Source organism: Paroedura picta, chromosome 1 (genome assembly GCF_049243985.1).
Source record: "Paroedura picta isolate Pp20150507F chromosome 1, Ppicta_v3.0, whole genome shotgun sequence".
Lineage (NCBI taxonomy): Eukaryota > Metazoa > Chordata > Lepidosauria > Squamata > Gekkonidae > Paroedura > Paroedura picta.
The window spans coordinates 134,884,814-134,906,372 of NC_135369.1; the positions used below are offsets into that span (position 1 = coordinate 134,884,814).

Genomic DNA, 21,559 nt, shown 5'->3' on the forward strand with positions numbered 1-21,559 from the left:
GACTACCCCTGTTCTAGACCATCTATAGACAAAAAATGGGGGAGATCTGCACCTAGGGAAAGTAAATAGGATATGCCAATGTTTCTGAATTATATCTCTGGCAAAAGTATAGATTCCATTTTATGTAAAGGTACCAACCATCCTATCAGTATTCTGATTATTTTGAGGTGAATTTATTGTCCATGATGATACGTGAGACTTGCTCAAGAAAAGTGTTGTGGAACTGGGAAAAGCTTTTTTTAAGTACAACTCTGCAATTTGACGAAAAAATTATGTAGGTAGATTTGGGCTCTCTCCTTTCCAACACCTCATACAACTGTTCAAGAGCCTCATCTTGTAGAATATTGGTATACAGTGAAACTACAAACCATTGTCACAAATAACATCTCATTATGTAGCTTTACATTCCTAATGTAATTCAAAACTTCCATAGTATCTCATAAATAAGATCCCATAGTGAGAACAAAAAGTTTTAGGAAAAGGTCCAAATACATAGCCAGGCATTCCAAAATGGCTCCATGTCCTGAAACAATAGGTCTTTCAGGGACAGAGAGAATACTTTTGTGTATCTTGGGTATCTTGGTCCTGACCTGGTGGAATAAGCTCCCGGGTGAGCGGTGGGCCCTGCAGGAGCTTTCCACATTCCACAGGGCCTGCAAAATGGAACTCTTCTGCCAGGTCTTTGGCTGAGGCCAAGGCAGTGAGGAAGATCACTGGAAGCTTATGCCCCCCCCTTGCAGGGCTGTTGTTAGCATCTGGGCATTGCCAGCTAGGTGCCCTCTCTTCCCCAATAGTAGGTATTAAACTTAGTCATGGGGCTTGTATTATTTATCATCTGTTCGCTGTGTATTTTTATATTGTATTAGTATGTCCTTTTAATGGGGGGTTTAATGGGATTTTTAATGTGGACCTTGTGACCCATTGTATGGGAGTGGTGGGAATGAATGAATGAATGAATGAATGAATGAATGAATGAATGAATGAATGAAATTGGTACAAGGGTAAATGTGAGTTTTTAATCACATGTTAATCTGTACATGTGTTGAATGTAATATCATAACAGTCAAACTTACACTGTACATGGATTGTGCATGCATTCACTGTAACTTGTGAACAGGGCTATAGCATCGAGATACAAGTTTCTATTTAGAAAGTTTCTAAATAGAAAGTGTGAAAATCAAATTAACATGTTTGTTCCTTTGGGAACAAATGCTCACACATGTGCACAGCCCGCTGCAAAACTATACCATTTGTTCTCAACATGTTGTCCAAAGTTACTATGGCACCCATTGACACCTTTCCTGGCACCTACCAAGTGCTTTTGAAAGTGGATGGGGCTTTTACTTAGAGCTTCTGATTGATGGTGTACATTAAAAGGCAACCTGTTAAACAGAATTCCTACCTGAATTGCTGAAGAGTTACTGTTAGTGTTATATATAACCTTAATCTCTAACATTTTGTAGTTGGCTCCACCTCCTACAGCAGCCATGCTGTGATTGGCTCCACCTTCAGCAAGTTGAGCCCATTGACCCATGACAAAATTCCAATGGTGCTCACAGGTTCAAAAAGGCTGGACCCCAACACTAAACTCAGCCTGAAACATTTCTCTCATGGAGAAATATATTTTTTATGGAGAAATATTCAGACATTCAGTACTGCTTGGCAAATCGGAGAGCCATAGGGAGGCTGAACCATCTGCCACTTTTGAACATCATTTTTGGCTCTCAAAGTCTTAGGAGAAATGTATTGGTGAGTTCCTCAGGTGTATACTAGTATACATTAATGCAAAAATGTAAGATAACACTATACATATCAAACTGCATGAGTCAGAGAGAATGTGAGCCTGTTACTGAAGCAGTTGGTACATATGGATAGAAACAATTCTATAACCATCACTCACAACTATAATGCAGAGAAAATGTCTGTGATGTTCCTATTTTATTCATGCCTGAATTGTGAGATCTTTGTTTTTAGATTTGGTTCCGATATAATATTAGTGCACATGGAGGAGAAGGAGAAATTGCAATGTCCTTTTCCTAGTTTGGTGACCCTGTATGCATTGGCAACTTGAGGTTTTGTATACTGCTTTCCTCTGAAGAATACAATGCAGAAATGTGAGTTTATAGTAATGTGTGTAAAATGTGTTAAAGAGACAAAGTCTGAAAGAAACTTTTTAATTCTTTGTTGGCCAGGTTGCATGAAAAGAGAGGACTGGCAAAATTATCTTTCCCCATAACTTTGATTTTGTTGTATAAGCTACGACTGCATCAATATTTTTAAGCTGTAGGGCCAGAGTTTTTCTCCAGATCTAGTAATATGTGCAGCAGTAATATGTCAACCTCACCAATAGTGAGCAGCGCCTCAGGCAAAAGAATTTTATTCATCCATGTTTTTCCATCTGAGAAACCCTCAAGATGACCAACAACTTAAGAAACCATATTAGCTTCAGTTGGTGTTAAATTGTTCAATCGTAAAATGAAAGAAATGATAAAGGAAACCACATTATAAAAATAGTAGCCTGATTCATAAGCAGCAATAGCTTTTTTCAGTAGCCATTTATTCCAAAACCCTTTGGAACACCCAAATCTATACCACAGTGAAAAGCAAGTAGTAGAAGAAGAGTTGGTTCTTATATGCCGCTTTTCTCTACCCGAAGGAGGCTCAAAGCAGTTTATAGTCGCCTTCCCTTTCCTCTCCCCACAACAGGCACCCTGTGAGGTGGGTGAGGCTGAGAGAGCCCTGATATCACTGCTTGGTCAGAACAGTTTTTTATCAGTGCCGTGAACTAGCCCAAGGTCACCCAGCTGGCTGCATGTGGGGGAGTGCAGAATCAAACCCGGCATGCTAGATTAGAAGTCCGCACTCATAACCACTACACCAAACTGGCTCTCAATGGCACAAACTGTAATGAAGGAGACAGACAGACCTCCCATTGGGGGTGAGGAGGTGTTCCACCAGCTATGTGCCACCACCAAACAAGCATCATTTGTGATTGTTCACTGTACCTCAGCTGATGGTGAGACAGGAGAGTACATGTTAGATCCTCCATCCCTAACCTAAATGGCTTATATGGGAGGAAGTCATCCTTAATTTGGCCACCAGTGATTTAATAGTTCATGCACTTTACCACATTTGTGCTCTTTTCATGGATTTGTTTGTTTCATTTATACCCTGCCTTTATCCCCAATGATGACCCAAAATGGCATATGTGGTTTCATTTTCCGTGAGTCAGGCTAAGAGTATGTGACTGGCCTGAGGCCACCCAGCAAGTTTCCATAGCAGAGTGAGAGTTCGAACCAAGGTTTCTAATATTCTACTTTAACACAGCCATCCTCAAGGGCCATGGCCCTTTTAGGAGCTCTTCTCAGGTTCCAGGACCCTACAGTACCCTGCACAATGAGCTAGGCAAAAAAAGGCCTAAGCGAAATGTGCACTAACTATACTTGATGTCTTATATATACACATGAGAGATTTTAGAACATTCAACCAAGAGAAAAAATTGTGTTTAATGCATTAATTTAAGCACACACAAAGGAATGGATTATTTCTTTTTCTTTCCCCTGAGAAAGGTTGAATTTTCTACCAATTAATGGCATCGTATGTGACAAAAAAGGGCATTTCATTGGTTCAATTCCATGGGCTCATAAACCCTTTGGGCTCCCCTTCTCACATTTTTCAGTCTGCAGCCCCACTTAAATGTGCCAGAGCCCCATTGAGAATGGCTGTTCTAGTACACTATACATCATATACTTCCGGGTACCTTTTTCTGCTTAGGGTGCCCTTTTCTGTCTCAAGTATCAAAATATTTTGGCAGTTCTATGCACTGTCTAACAGAGTTATAGACTAGTAGGACTATTCTGTTTCTTACAGCTTGATCAAACTATCCTGTATAGTCTAGTAGTAAAACTAAATATAGGGCATTTGAGAAATAGTTTGTAAACATATATAGTATAGGAATTCATTATTATTCAATGGCAATCTACTTTTTAACTTTTTAAAACTTTTTTTGTAACTTTTAACAGAACTGAATTAGTATTTGCCTTTTTGTCATGCATTCCTTAAACTATCTCTTCTACTTCCACTATATATTTCTAGTGAGGCCTTGAAGGAGGAATTGGTCTCATGGCTTAAACATCACTCAGCACTTAACACCTTCAGGGTGGCTGTCCTGCCCCTGAGCGCCTCCTCCTCCAATTGGCTTGCCTGTTTGTCCAGCAGCCAGCCAGTTACATTCCATCCCCCACCCCTGACCACCCCTACTCCTTCCACTTCTCTCTGAGGCTTGGAGGCTGCAGATCCCTGCCATGTGCAAGCTGCCCCTGCCAGTGAGTTCCTTGCAGCCTGCAGCTTTTCCAGGTCCTGGGGGGAGGGGGAGGCCATCCACAGAGTTCTTCCACCCACCCCCCAATCTAGCGCCCGTTGTATTCCTGAATGCAACAGGATTTGCCCCTAGTTATAAATAAATTGTAAATGTAAATATGCTTTTAAAGCAGTCTTCTTGGAGGAGATGAAACAAGGGCAGAAAGTACCTGCAGTCCTTTTCCTAAAAATTATTAATATCTAGGAGAAAGGTATGGACATTGCCTTTCATTTTATAATTAAAAGTATCCGCCTAACTGGGTTTGCAAAAAAAAAGAGACCTTAAAAGCAGTACTGTGTAACAGTTCACTTGGTGCATTCAGAGTGTTGAAGACCTGCCATGTATTCATGAATGACTAGCCCAAAGCAGTAGAGTAAAATTTCAGATGGCTGCTTGTGTGCTTGTGTACATACACAGATACTCATGCACACAGAGCCCAATTTCCAGTATAGTTCATTAATACCAGTGGACCTACATGAACTTAGCCTGTCCTGTCCATTTAGCAAATAGTGGCTAAACTATATCTCTTTTACTTTCCCATAATAATAACTAGTGCTGTTGGCCCAGAATCATTTTTATTCAGTGATGACTACCTTCCCCTAGCTGTTGGGATTGCCAGCTCTTAAAACGACTGGCATTTGGGATTAAGACTATGTGACTTGCCAACTCCTTCGTATTTATGTTAAGAATGTGCAAATGACTTACATGAGCAGACACCCATATGGCACAGTTTGTATTCCAACTGTGGACACAATGTTCACAATAGCAGCATGGGTGAAGTGGTTTCCTTGATGCTTGTGGTTATTTCAGACACACCATTGGAAACCCTCTTTGGGCAGCCTAGTGTGTACTGGAATGGGTGAGATCATTCATAGTGATTCAGTTTGTCACCATCAATGGTCCACCCAAATGCATTATAAGTACTTAACCACATGGATGGCTGCAAGCATGAAGTGGTCCTTATTTCATAGAAGCAGTTGAAGAGGTCATTTAATTTCATCTGCGAAGCTCTTCTCTGCCAGGTGTGTACAGTGTTGCCAGACTGGAGGAAAACTGGATGTGTAACTGCTGGTTAGGCTCAACTAAGAATGATTTGATGGGGCAGAAGGCCACTCTTACCATGCCATTGTCTGGTAAATGCTGACATGTTTGGCACAGTGTAAAGCTCATACCGTCCCACACGTGATGTTATTCTTTAAGGTGCTACTGGACTCTCACTCTTTTCTACTGCTACAGGATAACTGAGTCTCCATGAATGTATAACCCCTGGGCACCAGAAGTGGGCACCTTGGGCATGTGTATGGAGAAACCTCCTGATTACTCAACAGAGGTGGATGAATCATCTGAATCCTCTTTTTAAAATGACAGTTGTGGCTGTCGGGAAACTGTGAACAAATTTTGTGCCGCTTAACATAGTCCTGCCCAAAATGATGGATCCCTGGTTCTCGAATGAGTTTTATTTCACGCATTTTCATTTGTTGCAGAGGTAGCTGAACCAATCTATCATTAATATGTGTCACCTACAATACAGTTTATTGTGAATAGCAGTGGCATTAGAAGTGGAGAGGCAGTTGAACTTGTCTGGGCCGGTAGGATTTATTAAGTACATTTCCCCCAGTAAGATACGCTACTGTTTGTGTGTGTGTGTGTGTGTGATATAACATATATAGCCACAGGATAATTCAGTGATTTAAAAAAAATCATGGAAGCTGATAAATGCACAGCTGTTAATTGCAGAGCATTTAAATGAAACTCTTTTCTCAAGGCAGTTGCTTGCTACTTGTAATGGCACACTGAAATCATAAGACCTAGTTGGCTCTCAGTTTGAAAATCTGACTTCAAGTTACTTATGGATTGCAAGGTGTGTGTGTGTTTATGCGCTCACACAAATCCCTGTATGTTCTTAATTTAGAATGCACTCACTGTACCTCAAGCTTTTTTAATGCTTGACTGATTCTCAAAAACATAAAATTAACTTTCCTTGATGATAAAAATGGACATAGCGCCACTAAAATAGCCACTAACCCGAGGATCTGGTCTGCAGCCAATGTAAAGTCAGTGATGCCATTGCAACAGCTCTTTGGGGGCCACCTGTTTTTGTTTATGGGGAAGGAAGATGGCACTAAACTTGTAACGCTTTGGAATGCTATAAATGGTTTATAGCAATTATCTGCATCCCTCTTTTTGTCAAGTATGGACCAAGCTCCATTCAGTTACATCAGTTATTTCTTTGTATGCAGGGCTAAGGCGTTAAGGTGTCCCTTAGGTAGTTTCTACTAAGGAACAGGCCTGTGTGGTTTCTCAGTTGGCCGTGCGGCTACTGATACAGAGCAGTGGCAATGAGGCTTCCAAATGGCAGGTTTCCTTGCAGCAAGCAGCCATTCCCCCTCCCTTAAGCCACTGTGGCTTTTTTTCCAATTAGCAATTTTATATTGCTATATCAATATACCATTACAACAATAGATGCAAGTGGTTCTGTGAACATCTAGCTTTCATTGTAAAGGTTTCTGGCCCCTTCTGTTGCATAGGCAGGCCTTTCCCCTCATATATCAGTCTACAGTAAAAGCTGAGAATTCACAGACGCTGTTACACCTATTCTAGTAATGGCATTTTGATAGAAAGATATGAAATTTCTGATTTCAAAAAAACCTGTCCAACCTGGTGATCTTTCCCAAAACTTCAGAACCAAGCGGGTTTGAGAAAGGTCAGCGAAAGCCATGGAAACCCCAATAGTGCACAAATATTCCACGACACTGTGAGGAAGTGAAAGAAAAAACAGTTTCCCAACAGCAATGAATATCAGCCTGTGAAAACTCATTCCTTCCCTAAATCTTTCAGAGTAGAAGGCAGAAGAAAAAGAAAGGAAATCCTTTCTTTCTGCCATGTCAAGTCCACGTACAGGTGCAGCTTTAAGACGCAATTTGTGAAGTGGCTCACAGACAACCTGTCCTAGAATTATTGCGCCCATTTTATGAGTTGTACCTAGATTTATTTTTATTACAGGTTTTCATTATTCATGACAGAAGTTAACTCATATCCATGCTCTGTATGGCAACCCAGCTTGTAAGGTCCAGTGAAACAACAGTGTTTCTCAAAGGTAGGACTGTTAGATGGCCCCTGTGCCATAAACAGGTTCATGGTAGACAAAAATAGGATAGCCAACAGGCCTAGAGAAAAATGTACTGTCCTTTTAATAGAGGATTGATGTGTGAAATCAGTAGATTAAACTTTTAAATGAATATAAGTGTATAACACCCCTTGGTAAATAATGCCCCATTAAGACTGGCAACGGTACACATACAAAAGCTGAAGTGATGAGCAAACTAAGTTTTTGACTCTCACAGAACTATTAAAGTCCTGCCAGGAAGAAAGATTCTACTCTTCTAAATAAAAAACACAAAGGCTCTTTCCCCAAACTTTATGTTTATGAGTAAAACCAAGTAGTATCATAGGTATTTAATTCAGGTTCAGTAGGGAAGAGGCAGAGGAACTAGAGATCAAATTGCCAACATACGCTGGATCATGGAGAAAGCTAGGGAGTACCAGAAAAATCTACTTCTGCTTCATTGACTATGCTAAAGCCTTTGATTGTGTGGAACACAACAAATTGTGGCAAGTTCTTAAAGAGATGGGAATACCAGAGCATCTTATTTGTCTCTTGAGAAACTTATATGCAGGTCCAGAAGCAACAGTGAGAACTGAACATGGAATCACTGGTTCAAAATTGAGAAAGGAGTTTGGCAAGGCTGCATACTGTCACCTTGCCTATTTAACTTGTATGCAGAGCACATCATGAGAAAGGCAGGGTTAGAGGAGTCACAAATTGGGATCAAGATTGCAGGGAGAAATATCAACAACCTCAGATATGCAGATGATACTACTCTAATGGCAGAAAGTGAAGAGGAACTAAAGAGCCTGTTGATGTGGGTGAAGGAGGCGAGTGCAAAAGTTGGCTTGAAACTCAACATCAAGAAAACAAAGATCGTGGCATCCGGCCCTCTCAATTCCTGGCAAATAGATGGGGAAGAAATGGAGGTAGTGACAGATTTTATTTTCCTGGGCTCCACGATTACTGCAGATGGGGACTGCAGCAAAGAAATTAAAAGATGCTTGCTCCTGGGGAGGAAAGCTATGGCAAATCAGCACCCTAAAAACCAGAGACATCACCCTGCCAACAAAAGTGCGTCTAGTCAAGGCTATAGTCTTCCCAGTTGCAATGTATGGCTGCGAAAGTTGGACCATAAGGAAGGCCGAGCGTCAAAGAATTGAGGCTTTTGAACTCTGGTGCTGGAGAAGACTCTTGCGAGTCCCTTGGACTGCGAGGCGAACAAACCAGTCAGTCCTAGAGGAGATCAGCCCTGACTGCTCCTTAGAAGGCCAGATCCTGAAAATGAAACTAAAATACTTTGGCCACTTCATGAGAAGGAAGGACTCCCTGGAAAAGAGCCTAATGCTGGGGGCGATTGAGGGCAAAAGAAGAATGTGCCACAGTAAACTGACCTGTGGTGTGATGGATTTTGATGCTCTGCCATCTTTGGGCCATAGCCTCACAGATGAGACATTAGAGTGAAGTATGAAAAGATACCATTAGTTTTTTCCAGAGTTCATATGACTGTGGTTGAGTGAAATATATAAACACGCTATCACAGTGCAAAAAGAGTACAACACAATAATTACTGAGATGTTATCTTACATAAAGAAAACATGAGGTGGTAAATGCCAAAGTATTGTGTATTTTAATTTTCTGCATTAAAGAGAAGCAAAAAGCTGCCCTTACTCTGATTTTCTGTATTGCTACATATGTGTTAGGTACATGTTCATGTTATTAAAGCCCACATTCAAATACCAAAGGAGTTTTTCCTCACAAACCTGGCCTGGCAGGAAGAGAAAGCCTTTTTCTTTTGCCAATAGTTAAATATAGGCTATCTTGTTAGTTTCTGCTGCCACCTTTTGGTCAACATGCTTACCTACACGAGCAAAAAATCCCTTTATGAAACACCCCAGATTTGATACTGGCAAAAAGACAGAAGATGCAGTGACACCTTGCAGTCTAATATGATCAGCGTGGCATGACATCAGAACATGTGAACTTCCTTGCTGCATTAACCCAAGATACATTTAGTGGAGTATACTATCTGGAATACGGATGGCATGAATCAGCTCAGGAGCCAAAATTCATCACAAAATTTGGCCTGCCCCATGCCCCCCAAATCAAGGTTTGGGGGACACTTCCCTGAAACATTTCCCAGACTTTTGTCTAGTTTGGATCATTTAAACTTATACATCTTTCTCCTATTCCTAACACTCTACTGAGCAAAATTTATGTATTGGCTTAAGTTTGAAGTCTTCTTTCAACCTAAGTAGTTCTTCCATTGAAGGAAAGCTCCTTGGAGGATTGTTGGATTCACCACATTGTGTAGACATTTGAGCTCACTGGAACTTTTGATTAGCCCAAGCGTTACAAAATAAATAAGGATGAAAAAAGCAAAAATTTTAAATTCATGAATTAAGATGTGGTCTTGCCAACATTTGGTGTGAACTGCAATGGAGGCTTCTGAATGGCTCTCTGTGTTAGATTACAGCACTAGCATCATGAGAAGTAATAGACAACACTGGAAGGCCATCTCACTGGAAAATTTAAATGATCATAATGGTCCATTTCCTGCTACTGAGAGGTACACTGCTTCTGCACACTGAACTTCTTGTGGCTAATATTCATCAATAGACCTATTCTCTGTGAATTAGTCTAGTTCGTGTTTAAAATTATGTAAGCCAGTAACCATTTCCATGCCATAGATTAATTATATACTATTTCAAGAACTGTTTCCTTTTCTCTGTTTTGAACTTGCTGCTGTCAGTCAAATATTTTGGATGACCCCCAAAATTCTAGTATAATGGGCGGGAGAGATTATTTTCTATGTCATTCACAGTTTTATAAACCTCTTATCATGGTACCTTCTTTAGATTATGTGCTGTAGTTATTTACTTGCTCTTTACCTTTTCAAGCTGAAGTGTGATCCTTTTTGTAAAATGGAAAAAAAATCTGCTAATAAGGATTCTCGCCTTATGTGGAACATATTCACATAAGAGTTTGTCTGGGACAGAATCCTTCTCCCCCCTCACTCCTCCCATAGCTCTCCCCCTTACCTCTCGTTTGTAGACTAGCTTATAGACCATAGACACACACATGGAGACACAGACCCCTTCCCCCCACTCTTTCGGCCCTCTTCCCCTTTACCTATTCCCTGGCCTCACCCCTGGTCCTTCCTCCCTCTCAAGCACACACCCTGACTCTCTCCCACCTTTACCTCCCCTGCCCCTCCTTACCTCTTGCAGCAGGAGGGCTACTGTGTTTGGTGGTCCTTTGCCACCTCAGCTGGGCAGCCTGTGGCTGGCCGCTGTGGGGCTCATTTGGGATTCCCACAGCACCATGGCTGTGCTGGCCTTCATGGGCAACAGTGCCACCTCTGTGGCTGGGTCGGCCAGATCTACTGCTGCGGCTGCCCCAGACTCTGTGGGCACTGCCTCTGTGGCTGGGCCAGCCTGCTCTGCCTCCGCAGCTGCCCAGGACTCTGTGGGCACCACCTCAGTGGCCAGACAACCACTTCAGCTGCCACCATCACCACTGGCCACTTCTGTGGCAGCCACCACTCAGGGTAATCTGGCAAGCTCAAGGTTTTCTGGCAAGTGGGTGTGACTTACGGACTTACTTCCGTTTCACCAAGTTCACCATAAGATGTGTTCCACATCAAGAAGCAGAATGATACTTGCTGCTTAAATGAGATTTAGCTCCATGACCATGTAGTATCATGAAACTGGGAAATTTATTTGCATTCTCTTTTCTATCAGTCCTGCCACTGAATGTGTCTTTTTCATCACACTGATGAAATAATTTTTTTTTGTACTTCAGATTATAAGTGTGCTGTGCTTAGCTACCTCTTAGATAATAAAGCAAGCTACCTTTTGCTTTCTGTTGTGTTTTGCAGGTGAAACTTCCATTTCCTGTCGATCAAATCACAGATCTTCCAAGAAACGATTTCCAGATGATGATAAAGATGCACAAATTAACCTCAGAGCAATTGGAATTTATCCATGATGTTCGGCGGCGCAGTAAAAACCGGATTGCGGCTCAGCGCTGCCGCAAAAGAAAACTGGACTGTATTCAGAACTTAGAATGTGAAATCCGCAAGTTGGTGAGTTCAGTGAATTATTGGTAACTAAAACCACCCGCCACAACTTATTTCTCATGAATGAATAAATATGAATAAGGTCACACACAAGTAATTAAATTGTTTTTACCCATCATTTTCTAGATGATACAGGACAGCATGAGCAGGGTGGATCCAGCAGCTTATATAAGCCAGTTTTCTTATTTTAGAAAGATTGTAACTGGTCAGGTGCCTTTTCTTGAATTTCTGAAGAAAACTCTATATTCACATGGCCCTCCCCAACAATCAGAATCATGGTGCTTCCACGTGACCTTCTATGTCTTTTGCCACTCACAACCCAATACTAGATCGTTATTTCAGTATTTCAGGCATGGCGTACTTGCAGTTAACCAGGATCTGTACTAGAGCTCCCATGCTGCAGCCATAAAAAAGGCCATGGACCCTTGGACTGGCAAGAATCCACACCAGTGGCAGAGAAAAAGCTGTGATGAGGGATTATTGCAAAATTATATATATTCTTCAGCATCCAGGCTTTTTCTGTGTGTTTTTTTTTCCCTGAGAGACAATAAAATACAAGCTAAAAGCAGTTAAGTGGTTTTATTGAACGTGTGTGTGCAGCAGATGGGTGGCATTTTTATCAGTCTGGCTGTGTCAAATGAGGAGTCTGAAATTGGAATGGTATTGCACCAGCATTCATTACAATCTTTAATACTGCTGACAGCTGGTGCAGATGTGTATGAACTGGGCAATCAGAAGTCAAGTGAATGACTCATTTGATCCCTGCTCTTTCTGCATGGTACCTAGTATGACTCTCAAGTAAGATCTATGACTTTCTAAGAATGTGTGGACCTCACCAACAAGTCAGTATACCAGTCAGTGTTCGCATTAGTAAGAAATCGGAGCTGTGGACTGCCTGTGTTTTGCTAGTCCCACTTGCTGCATAATTCAGAACCAGTTCTTAGAGCTCACTCTTCTGCATGTTTCACAGAAATTCAATTTACGGTCATTGACCAGCATCACAGAATACCAAATGGCAGCATTCTGGACTGGACTGGTCATGTTTTGGAATGTTTTCCCTCCCCCCTACCACCAGTGATGCACTGTCTGCATTGTAGTAAATTGGGGAGAGAGCCACACTAAACCTTTTTCTCTAATGTGAGGGAGCATTTTAAAAAATGTCTTTCTGTCTGCACTCTGAAAAGTTGCAGAACTTACTTTCTGCAGAATGTTTGGTTTGTTTCTCCCTGGTTACAGAACACCAGAAGACAGGTGGAAAGAGCATTTCTTGGAAGCTAATGTCTCCTTTCCTTGCCTTCTTCCAGGTTTGTGAGAAGGAAAAACTTCTGTCAGAAAGGAACCAGCTGAAGGCATGCATGGGGGAGCTGTTAGATAATTTCTCCTGTCTTTCCCAAGAAGTGTGTCGGGATATGCAGAGCTCCGAACAGATCCAAGACCTGCACCGATACTGCCCTCTTCTCAGGCCTATGGATGTCCCAACAGCTGTCAGTATCAACTCTTCCCCAGCCAGGGTGGAGCAAAACTTAGTGACATCCCAGTGTGTCGGGGAGGGCTTGCAGTGCTGTTCAGAGCAAAGCCCTGTGCAGCAGGTAGGAGCTCACTGGCTGCCTAACAACATTTCCGACAAGTGCGTTGCAACAAGAGTACTAGATGGAGCTGACCAAGGTACTTACTCTGAGCAGGAGCTCCCTCTAGAGCAGAACAGCCAAACGGTGACGGTAGACTTCTGTCAGGAAATGACTGATAAATGTACAACAGATGAGCAGCCTAGGAAGGAGTACACCTAGTGGCTGGAAAACCTTCCCATCACATCCTCACTCAGCCAGTGGCCACGTTGGTTCGTTGTCTAGATGGAAGAAGATATTTGGTGCACACTACAGTGGTCTTAGCAGCAATACTGTTTTTAAGTATTCCTTCCTCTCTACAAGCAGGAGATTGATTATCTTCGCTATGGTGCTATCCCTTGTTCAGTCAGGGGAACAAAAACAGTGGCAACACTGTCCTTTTTTATTGTTGATGTTGTTCTTGTTATTGTATTTTAATTTCAATATTCAACAGGGATGGACGTAACACCTCTGAGGACCCAAACGCAGCTTTTTTTCTCAGTGGCCCATGTCACAAAACCCTAACTCAGGAATTTCCTCTGAATGTTCAATTTTTCATTGAAGACAGCTTCTTTACACATCAAAGTTTTATAGCTAAACTGTACATACTATATATAGTATATATAAATATAAATATAAATATATATATATATATCCATATGCAAAAAAAATCCCTGCATGCCTCAAGTTTTTTCTCATTTAAAAAAAAAAAAACAACTGGAACTTTTTCATTTTATTGTATAAACAAGTTCCAACATTCCTTTTTTTCCCCTTGATGATCGAAATGGTTTGTAATGATTTTCAATATATCCCTCCTCACCGCTCTAAGTTCACAGTTCAGCAATATCATTCAGTTTGTACTTATTTATATACTTTTAATGTTGGAAGCTTATTCAAGATTTTTAATATAGGCAGCATTTGGGGCTCCGCTGTCTTTCTCTCTCTCTCTCTCTTTTTTGTGTGCCAGTTAAGCAACATGGGTTTAATTCTAATTTTCTCACAGATACTGTACAGCAATGGTCAACTTTGCCACTTGCACTGAGTTTTGGATCAGACCTCTTTTCATAAAATGAAGTTGTGACTTCAGTATAACTCATATACTGTACTCTTTTGCTTCCTTTTTTAAACTATCCTCTTATGTAAAATAAGAAGAAAAAAACACTCAGGAGATGACTATGTAGGGAAATCTTGCCAAATATGGAATTTACCCAATTGTGTTGACTGGGTATTTTCTGTATTCATCTTTTAAAAAAATGTTTCCCAAACCAAATTTAAAATAGCTGCTTTTTGAAAGAAGAATAAGAGACCTTAAAAATTATTCAGTGGCCAGTGATGCTGAGAACCATAACTCAAGGCCAAGGGCATTTACATCAATAAATGCAGTTCCGTAGTTCCTAGTGAAGCCTCAGCTAGGCTTCCTTATGCAGTTCTTACTTATTCAGGTAGTACTAGCACTGTTAATCCATGTGAACAGCTCTGCTGGCCTCCGTTTATAAATCCATTTAATACTATTTTATGTAGGTATCCCCTGCAGTGTTGTGCTCCGTTGTGCTCCCTGTTTACACTGGCATCAACCCCATCTGATTCAGGCCGCGTCTATGTGAGAGCCTTCCAGGGCTGGGACTAGCATAAAGATTTGTAAAAGTTTAAAACGATGCATTTCAACAGAGAGATGACTGCGTGTGTCATGCTGCAAGACTGCCTCAGTTCACAGTCATTGTGTTTGGAATAGTCCAGCTTCTGTCTCAGAGATCATTGGGGAAATGGTTTCAAGCATATTTAAGTTTCCATTTAAGAAAATCCACAAAGCTCTTAACTGACTCTCTTAATGCTTATAGAAGACATCCTTTATTCAGACATAAAAACTGGGCAAGAAACCCTCCAGAGGCAGGTACAATAACCCAGGACTTATTTCTGCACATACTGAAATGAGTAAGAATTGCACAAGATAAATACTTTTGTACAATTCCTATTCATGTCAAAAAGACTTGTGCAGGTGGACTTCCTGGCAGATTGTAATTTTTTTAAAGTGACTTTTGATTTCTGTCTTAATCATGCCTGGGTGCTTTGAGGGATATTTTCTATTGTCACCCATAGTTTACAGATTGGTACTATTCACCTTTAGTGAAGATCAAATGATAGCTCAGCCCAAGCTGTTCCTTTTAATCATGACAATGCGTTCCTCCATGCTAATGTTTACACTAAGCGGTGTGGCGCTCAGTCCACCAGCATCATGTTTTGCTAGCAGAGGAATCAGGCTCCCACTCTTTGCTGTTTTTCCTTTAACCATCAGTTTATGGAGACAGTTTGCCAGTCTGGCAGACAATCTGCAGACCGGAAGGGTATATACAGTGCATGTGCCACGTTTACTTACTGGGGGGGAGGGAGGGGTTGTCCTTCTGTAGGTTGAAGATGCTATATTTTAAAATATATATTATATATATTATTTAAGTATTAACCATTTCTGTAAAAAAAAACCCTTATCTCTTAACTATTTGTATATTTATATGTCATATGGATGCTAGTACAAGCTGTAGGATAATGTTTGGCACCAGGATAAGAAGTCCTTGAATTGCTTTGAAAGCATAGCTATTTAATTCTATTGGAAGCCTGCAGTCATTTCATGCAGGAAACAGAAGCTCTTTTGTGGGATGGGGATGAGAATATGGGGGGGAGGGGGTGTTTTGTAATCAGTTGACGTTGCAAATCACTTCTGTGATTTGCAAAGAGTTCCTACTTGTGTGAGAGACAGCGATGGAAGCTAGAATTTTAAAGCTACATGTGAATTGCATTCTAGATTCATAGCCACGGTTTGTCAATTTTGGGATTTTTTGTTGTTATTCAGCTGACAGTATTTTTTTTCCAGATGTATTTTTCTGTTGCCTTTTTTATTTTAAGTGACCTCCTATGGCTAGTTGTGGTTTTTATGGGTATTCAACCAAGTCTGAACTAGCTTTCTGACATGAAGATTTATCGTCATAACCAACTCATGTGCAACTGGTACTTTTGACCTCATTACAATGGTTCAAATGTAATCGACAGAACATATTGTTCTACAGCTTTTGTATTGACCTGGCTGTTTCATTGGTGCTGGGCCTCTCTCTACTGTTTCTTCTGTTTCATTTTGTTTTTAATGGAAACTCTTTTAACTTTTTTTTTAACAAAAAACAAACCACTGCTCAAATAAGTCTGTTGTTTCAAAATGTTCAGGATGTTTTGAGTTTGGCTCTACCGTTTAGAAGTAGCTGATTTATACATCTTCTTCCTCGGACTATGTATTGTATACGCTGCTATGAAACCACATGTGACTCCTGAACCAACTTCAAGGGAGACGTGTAGTAGAATTCATTTCGGATCTGAACATAGAATTGGTGTATTTGAACTGTATTGGGCTACGGAGAGAATAAAATATCTGATCAAAATTCTAATCTTAGATAAAAAATGGCATCTGCATTGTTTAGCAATACAAGAGGAGAAGATGGTTTTTTTTTCTTTCATGGATTGTGGATCACAGTTCATGAAGGTATTGATGGTTTTGTCTTAGTTTAGAATTTTTTTCTGGACAGGAGCTGCTTTTGCACTGACACAGGCAGATTATAGGATAAATTTGCAATTAGCCCTGTACCATCTGCAACTACTCCTTTTTTTATTTGTCTTTGCTATATTTTGTATTACCAGGAAACCTCATTTCGTTTAGGCTTCTTCTGCTTTTGTCAGGTGAATACTACACTATGTAATATATTTGTTTCTCTGTGTTATCTTGGGGGTGCCTTGAAAACAACCGAAGTTCATTGCAACCTGATTCTGGAACAAATAGCTAGTAGGGAAAAAATTAAAGAATCAATGAAGTTATCCAGTGAATATTTATATCCCAGACCTAACGTATGACGACTCAGGCGTCAGCATTTGATGCTGCAGGATAAAATTATTATTTTATATATTGTACAATTAAATTATTCAATGTCTTTCTAAGAATATATGCTGCTTTTAAAAAATGCACTATTTTTTTTAATCTAATCCATGTACCTTTGTTCCCAAGGAAGTTTAAAAAAAGAGATGTCATTGGAAAAGCAAACCACTGTGATTAGTGTTCCATCTCCTGTATTTTTAAAAGGGAGAGTGAAAACTAGATGAACTTAGAGAAACCAATTCTGCTAAAAATGTGTGGGGGTTAACAAATTACATTTAATTCATTGCTAGTTTTGTATTTTAAAAGCTTCCACTGCAATTTGAAACTATATTTGCATAGGCAGTTTGTTTTTAAAAGGTGAACGTTTTATAGTCACAGGTTGGATCCTATGCCTTGACTTGCTTGCCCAAGGGGCATTCTGGTCATGTGAGATACTGTTCCCAATATCCACTTACCTCTGGGAGCAAGAAGGAAGAGCAGTAAAATTCTGTTCCTTGAAAGCCAGCTGTGTCCACGTTGCATTGCATCACATCCCACAAATAGGGCATCCATTACTTTGGTGACTGGCAGATGTATCCCTCAATTCATTATTGATTGATTATGCATGGGCCGGAAAAGGCGGGCCAGTACCTGCATGCCAGTGGACCTAATCCCCACTTACACTTGATGCCAGTGCCGTTCAGGCCCCCTCCCAGCCTTGGTCCACCTTAGGGCCTCTGATGGCCCGCGGCAAGGGAATATGGATTCTTCTGTGGTCCCTGATTTGCTGTGGTGGGCAGCAGAGGCCTGGCCGTTCATAAGGGAAGAGTTGGGCCTTTGAGGCCCAGCTACCCCCCCCCCCCACACACACACACATATCACCTATGGTCTCCCTGCAGGGACACGAAGTGCCCTGTTTGACTTCACAGTGCAGCGGAGCCGAATAGAAGTTTGTATACCCCCCCACAATGGTGGGATAGTGGCATTGTGTGGTGGGACCCCCGTGCCCCCTGCCCTCCCGCTGCTGCTACCACAAGGTGTGGTGGACAACTCCATGGCAGACCGTGTGCGCCAGGGGATGATTATGCATGCTGCCTCTCTGTACCCAGCTGCATGCGTAATCAATCATTGAGATGAAAAAAGCTGCACCTGTGAAAGTTGTTTTCCTAAAATTTCATTTTAAAAAGTTTTGTGCTTAGATGAAATTTGGACAACATCCATGTTGGGTTTTTTTATTACTATTAATATGCCAGAATCAGAAGCAGAGAGTTTTTGAGCCTGTAAGAGATCTCTGTGGTAATTTCATTCCGGAAGTGTTATCACTTTTTCACTGATGACCTATAAACCACATGTATGTGTGTTTTTAAAAAATTATACATGAAGGTTTAGAAGGTAGAACATAGCTTAAGCATCAAACCCATAAGCCTGTGAAAGCTTAAGTTCCATTCAATCCAGCTCAAGCTAACGAGTCTGAATCATCAGATTTCTGAAACTAATTATATTTCAGGCTTTTATTCTTCATTTACATGACATCTTTATAATATGCCCCTTTAAAGTTACATGTAGAAGAGATGGGTGGGATTCTTGATACAGTCTAAGGGAAATCTTGCTAAAATGTGGTAGCTAATTTCTATCTACAGAACAAAAAACAGTGTGTGTAATTTTGCTTGTTTATACTATGTATATTTATAATATTTGAATTATTTTATGACTCAAGCATCAAGTGATGCTGCTGCAGAATAGAGTTGTACATGTCCATATATTAAGTCAATTCAAACAACTTTATGTATATTAAAAATCTATAGGTTGGTGGATTGTAGACTGCTACTAATAAATTATTATAATTTTCTCTGTAATTTAAAGTATCATTACTTGCAGTAAAAGAATTACAGTAGTTTCCTACACTCCACCAATATTATGTTTAACAAATTGAAACTAGTGATATGTGTTTGTTTTTAAATTATAATACTCATATGGTTCTACATCATTGTGATGAAAACCACTTTTCTGGTGGGGATTAATTGTTCATTGTTCCTCTCAAATTTAAATATAGACAATTAAATATTATTGTCTTACACCTTGTTAACTTTAGTACAACATAAACCCTTTTGCAGAGATCCAGTTTACATTCAATTTTAGTCACCTATGCAGTGCAGCAATTTGTAAGGAAACACATGCAACCTGATCCTAGATAAGCTTACTCAAAAGTAAATCCCAATGCATTTGGGTTTATTTAAGGGTGGGTGGGAATGCAGCCTTAAAAACTGAAGAACTTTAAATTATTTTGGTCAGAAATTGACTTCTATCACTTCTCAGAACTTGAAAAGAATTCTATAGTCAGAGATCCCTTTTATATCTTGAAAGCCTTGGGAATCAGAAACTCAGCCTAGGATTTTCCAGAGTGCTTTTGTCTTGACAGGTTAGTTTACAAGTAGGTGCCAACCTGAAGATCTGGGTTTTTTTCTGCCCATTCTCTTGCATTGCAGGTGAGTGCTTCTGTATTTACAGTGTTCCGAAATAATTGTGCATGACTCGGAAACCCATTTTTACTATTATTGATAGGACTGGAAGTATCTGGATCCCTTCAATCAGTAGAAACTATAATAAATGTTTTGGAGACTGTTGGATGCTTGATTTTTGCTATTCAATTTAAGAGTCTACTTTTGATTTCAAGGGTGGAGAACACCCCCTAAGAGTTTGTTCCAGAACCAGTGGGATACAAGAGCACCTCTACTATATGCCTTACAAACTTCAGAGGCCATATTCAAAACAGGGTTTTTATCAGTGTATGCAAGGGGATTCAGCCCCTCTTCTCTTCCTCCCCAGGTCAAACAGTATGGACAGTTTTCACACATATCTACCTGTATAATCCTCTGTACCTCTCATAACTGGTCAATGACTGTAACAAGTTGCATCAGGTGTTTTTCTATATACTTTTTACACAGATTCTATGCGATTAATGTAACTTAATTCAATGCATCATTTTATTGTACTAGTTATTAGGCTTGTCTATTATTTTTTTCTAGGTGACTGTGGTTTCTTGTGATTTTTATTGTACAAATGAAATGGCTGTTGATGCTTATTCCTTGTTACTAAGAATTTTTACCTTTTTGGAAAAACAGCATTGCTATGAACTAATAAATTTAAGACTTCATTTACTCATTGTAAATACAGTATCGTGCAAAAAAAATCTTTCCATTCATTTGAATTGATAGTGTTAACTGAATTTTGTCTAGACACCATTTCTGTTGATGAAATAAAGACATATCATTATGTATTGTAGTTTTCCTGTTTCTGGAGTTAATGTTATATAATACTTTGATATCTGGCTGAGATACCAGATCTTGTACTAGTTATAGTTAGGCTGCATCTCACTCTAACACTTGGAATAGTTCAGAAGATTTCCTGTCAGTGCAGCAATGCTTTGCATATTTTGTTATTCAGTCCTTCACATCTACGAGTGATAACAAAAATGCCAGAACAAAACAAGACACAATGCCACCTGAAAAATTGTGCTTCTTCTTTTTTGCTCAGTTATGCTTTAGTTTTAAGGGCTGGCTCCCCACACATTTATGTTCACCACTCACTGTAGCCACAGTGAACTGAACTGACTCACTTCAGTTGCAAGACTCTGCATTTGAAGTAACTGGGGAAGACATGAAGGATTTGTTCTTTGGTTTGTGGTATATGTATTCACACATGGAGTTGACTTAATGTTCACTGACTTGAAGTATGTGGTAATTTTCTTTTTTCCCACCTCTTAGATGTGCTGGAAGTCAAATTATACTGATCGGGGGGGGGGGTAAAGTTGGGAGAAATGCAGTAACAAATGGATAAGCTTTATGTATTTCCATAGCCACTTTTTATTTGTCTACTAGAAATAGGAACAATATAGCTGGTTTTGAAATTGGAACTATTTGCGGTAGGTATTTAGGGCTTCTGCCTCTTCTTAGTGACATGACTTTCAAATTCAACAGATGAAGCTAACACCTGTTATGGTACCTCTTCGGGCACAGCGTCTCTTAGCTGGCTAGTGCTTTCTTCAAACCTAAATGGCTTCTTCTTCATGTAAAGAAGCATTTCTCCTAAGTTCTGAGCAATTTGTGATAATGAAAGAGAAGAGTAATTTAGGCCAGCTGGAAATGAGTGCCTGGATATCATGCCAAGCAAGCTTTTAGCCCTAAACAGTGGTCCCACCCCCATTTGGCTGTGGTCCAACAGCACCCTTAAGTAGAAGCTGAAATCCAAGGGAAGTGCTGCAAAGACTCCATCATGGATCCTGCTGCACTCCTATGGGGTTCATTGTTATGGTACTTGTGAACTCACACATGAGTACTCCACACAGTGGAGAGATTTTTGAAGCTCAAAAAACATCTGAGGGCACCTTATCTCCCTGCCCCATGCTGTTTCCCAACTTTCTAGCATGATAAGGTGGAGCATTCTTCCCTCAGTTCTTTCCCTGCTGCTGCTAAGAGAGGTTTGTAAGGAAAGGCTTCAGTCCTCCATCTCTAGAAAGCCT

The 21,559-nt window shown here is 40.3% G+C and overlaps 1 protein-coding gene across 6 annotated transcripts in view; it reads left to right on the top strand.

The window, feature by feature from the left end:
* Positions 1 to 20,322, top strand: part of BACH2 (BACH transcriptional regulator 2) — a 225,233-nt gene extending 204,911 nt beyond the window's left edge. For all 6 annotated transcript variants that reach the window (XM_077304234.1, XM_077304266.1, XM_077304240.1 and 3 more), the window contains 2 exons: positions 11,347 to 11,553; positions 12,852 to 20,322. In XM_077304234.1, the coding sequence (XP_077160349.1) occupies positions 11,347 to 11,553; positions 12,852 to 13,334 (690 nt within the window). In that variant the 3' untranslated portion in view covers positions 13,335 to 20,322. The remainder of the gene's footprint in view (positions 1 to 11,346; positions 11,554 to 12,851) is intronic.
* The last annotated feature ends 1,237 nt before the right edge of the window (positions 20,323 to 21,559 follow it).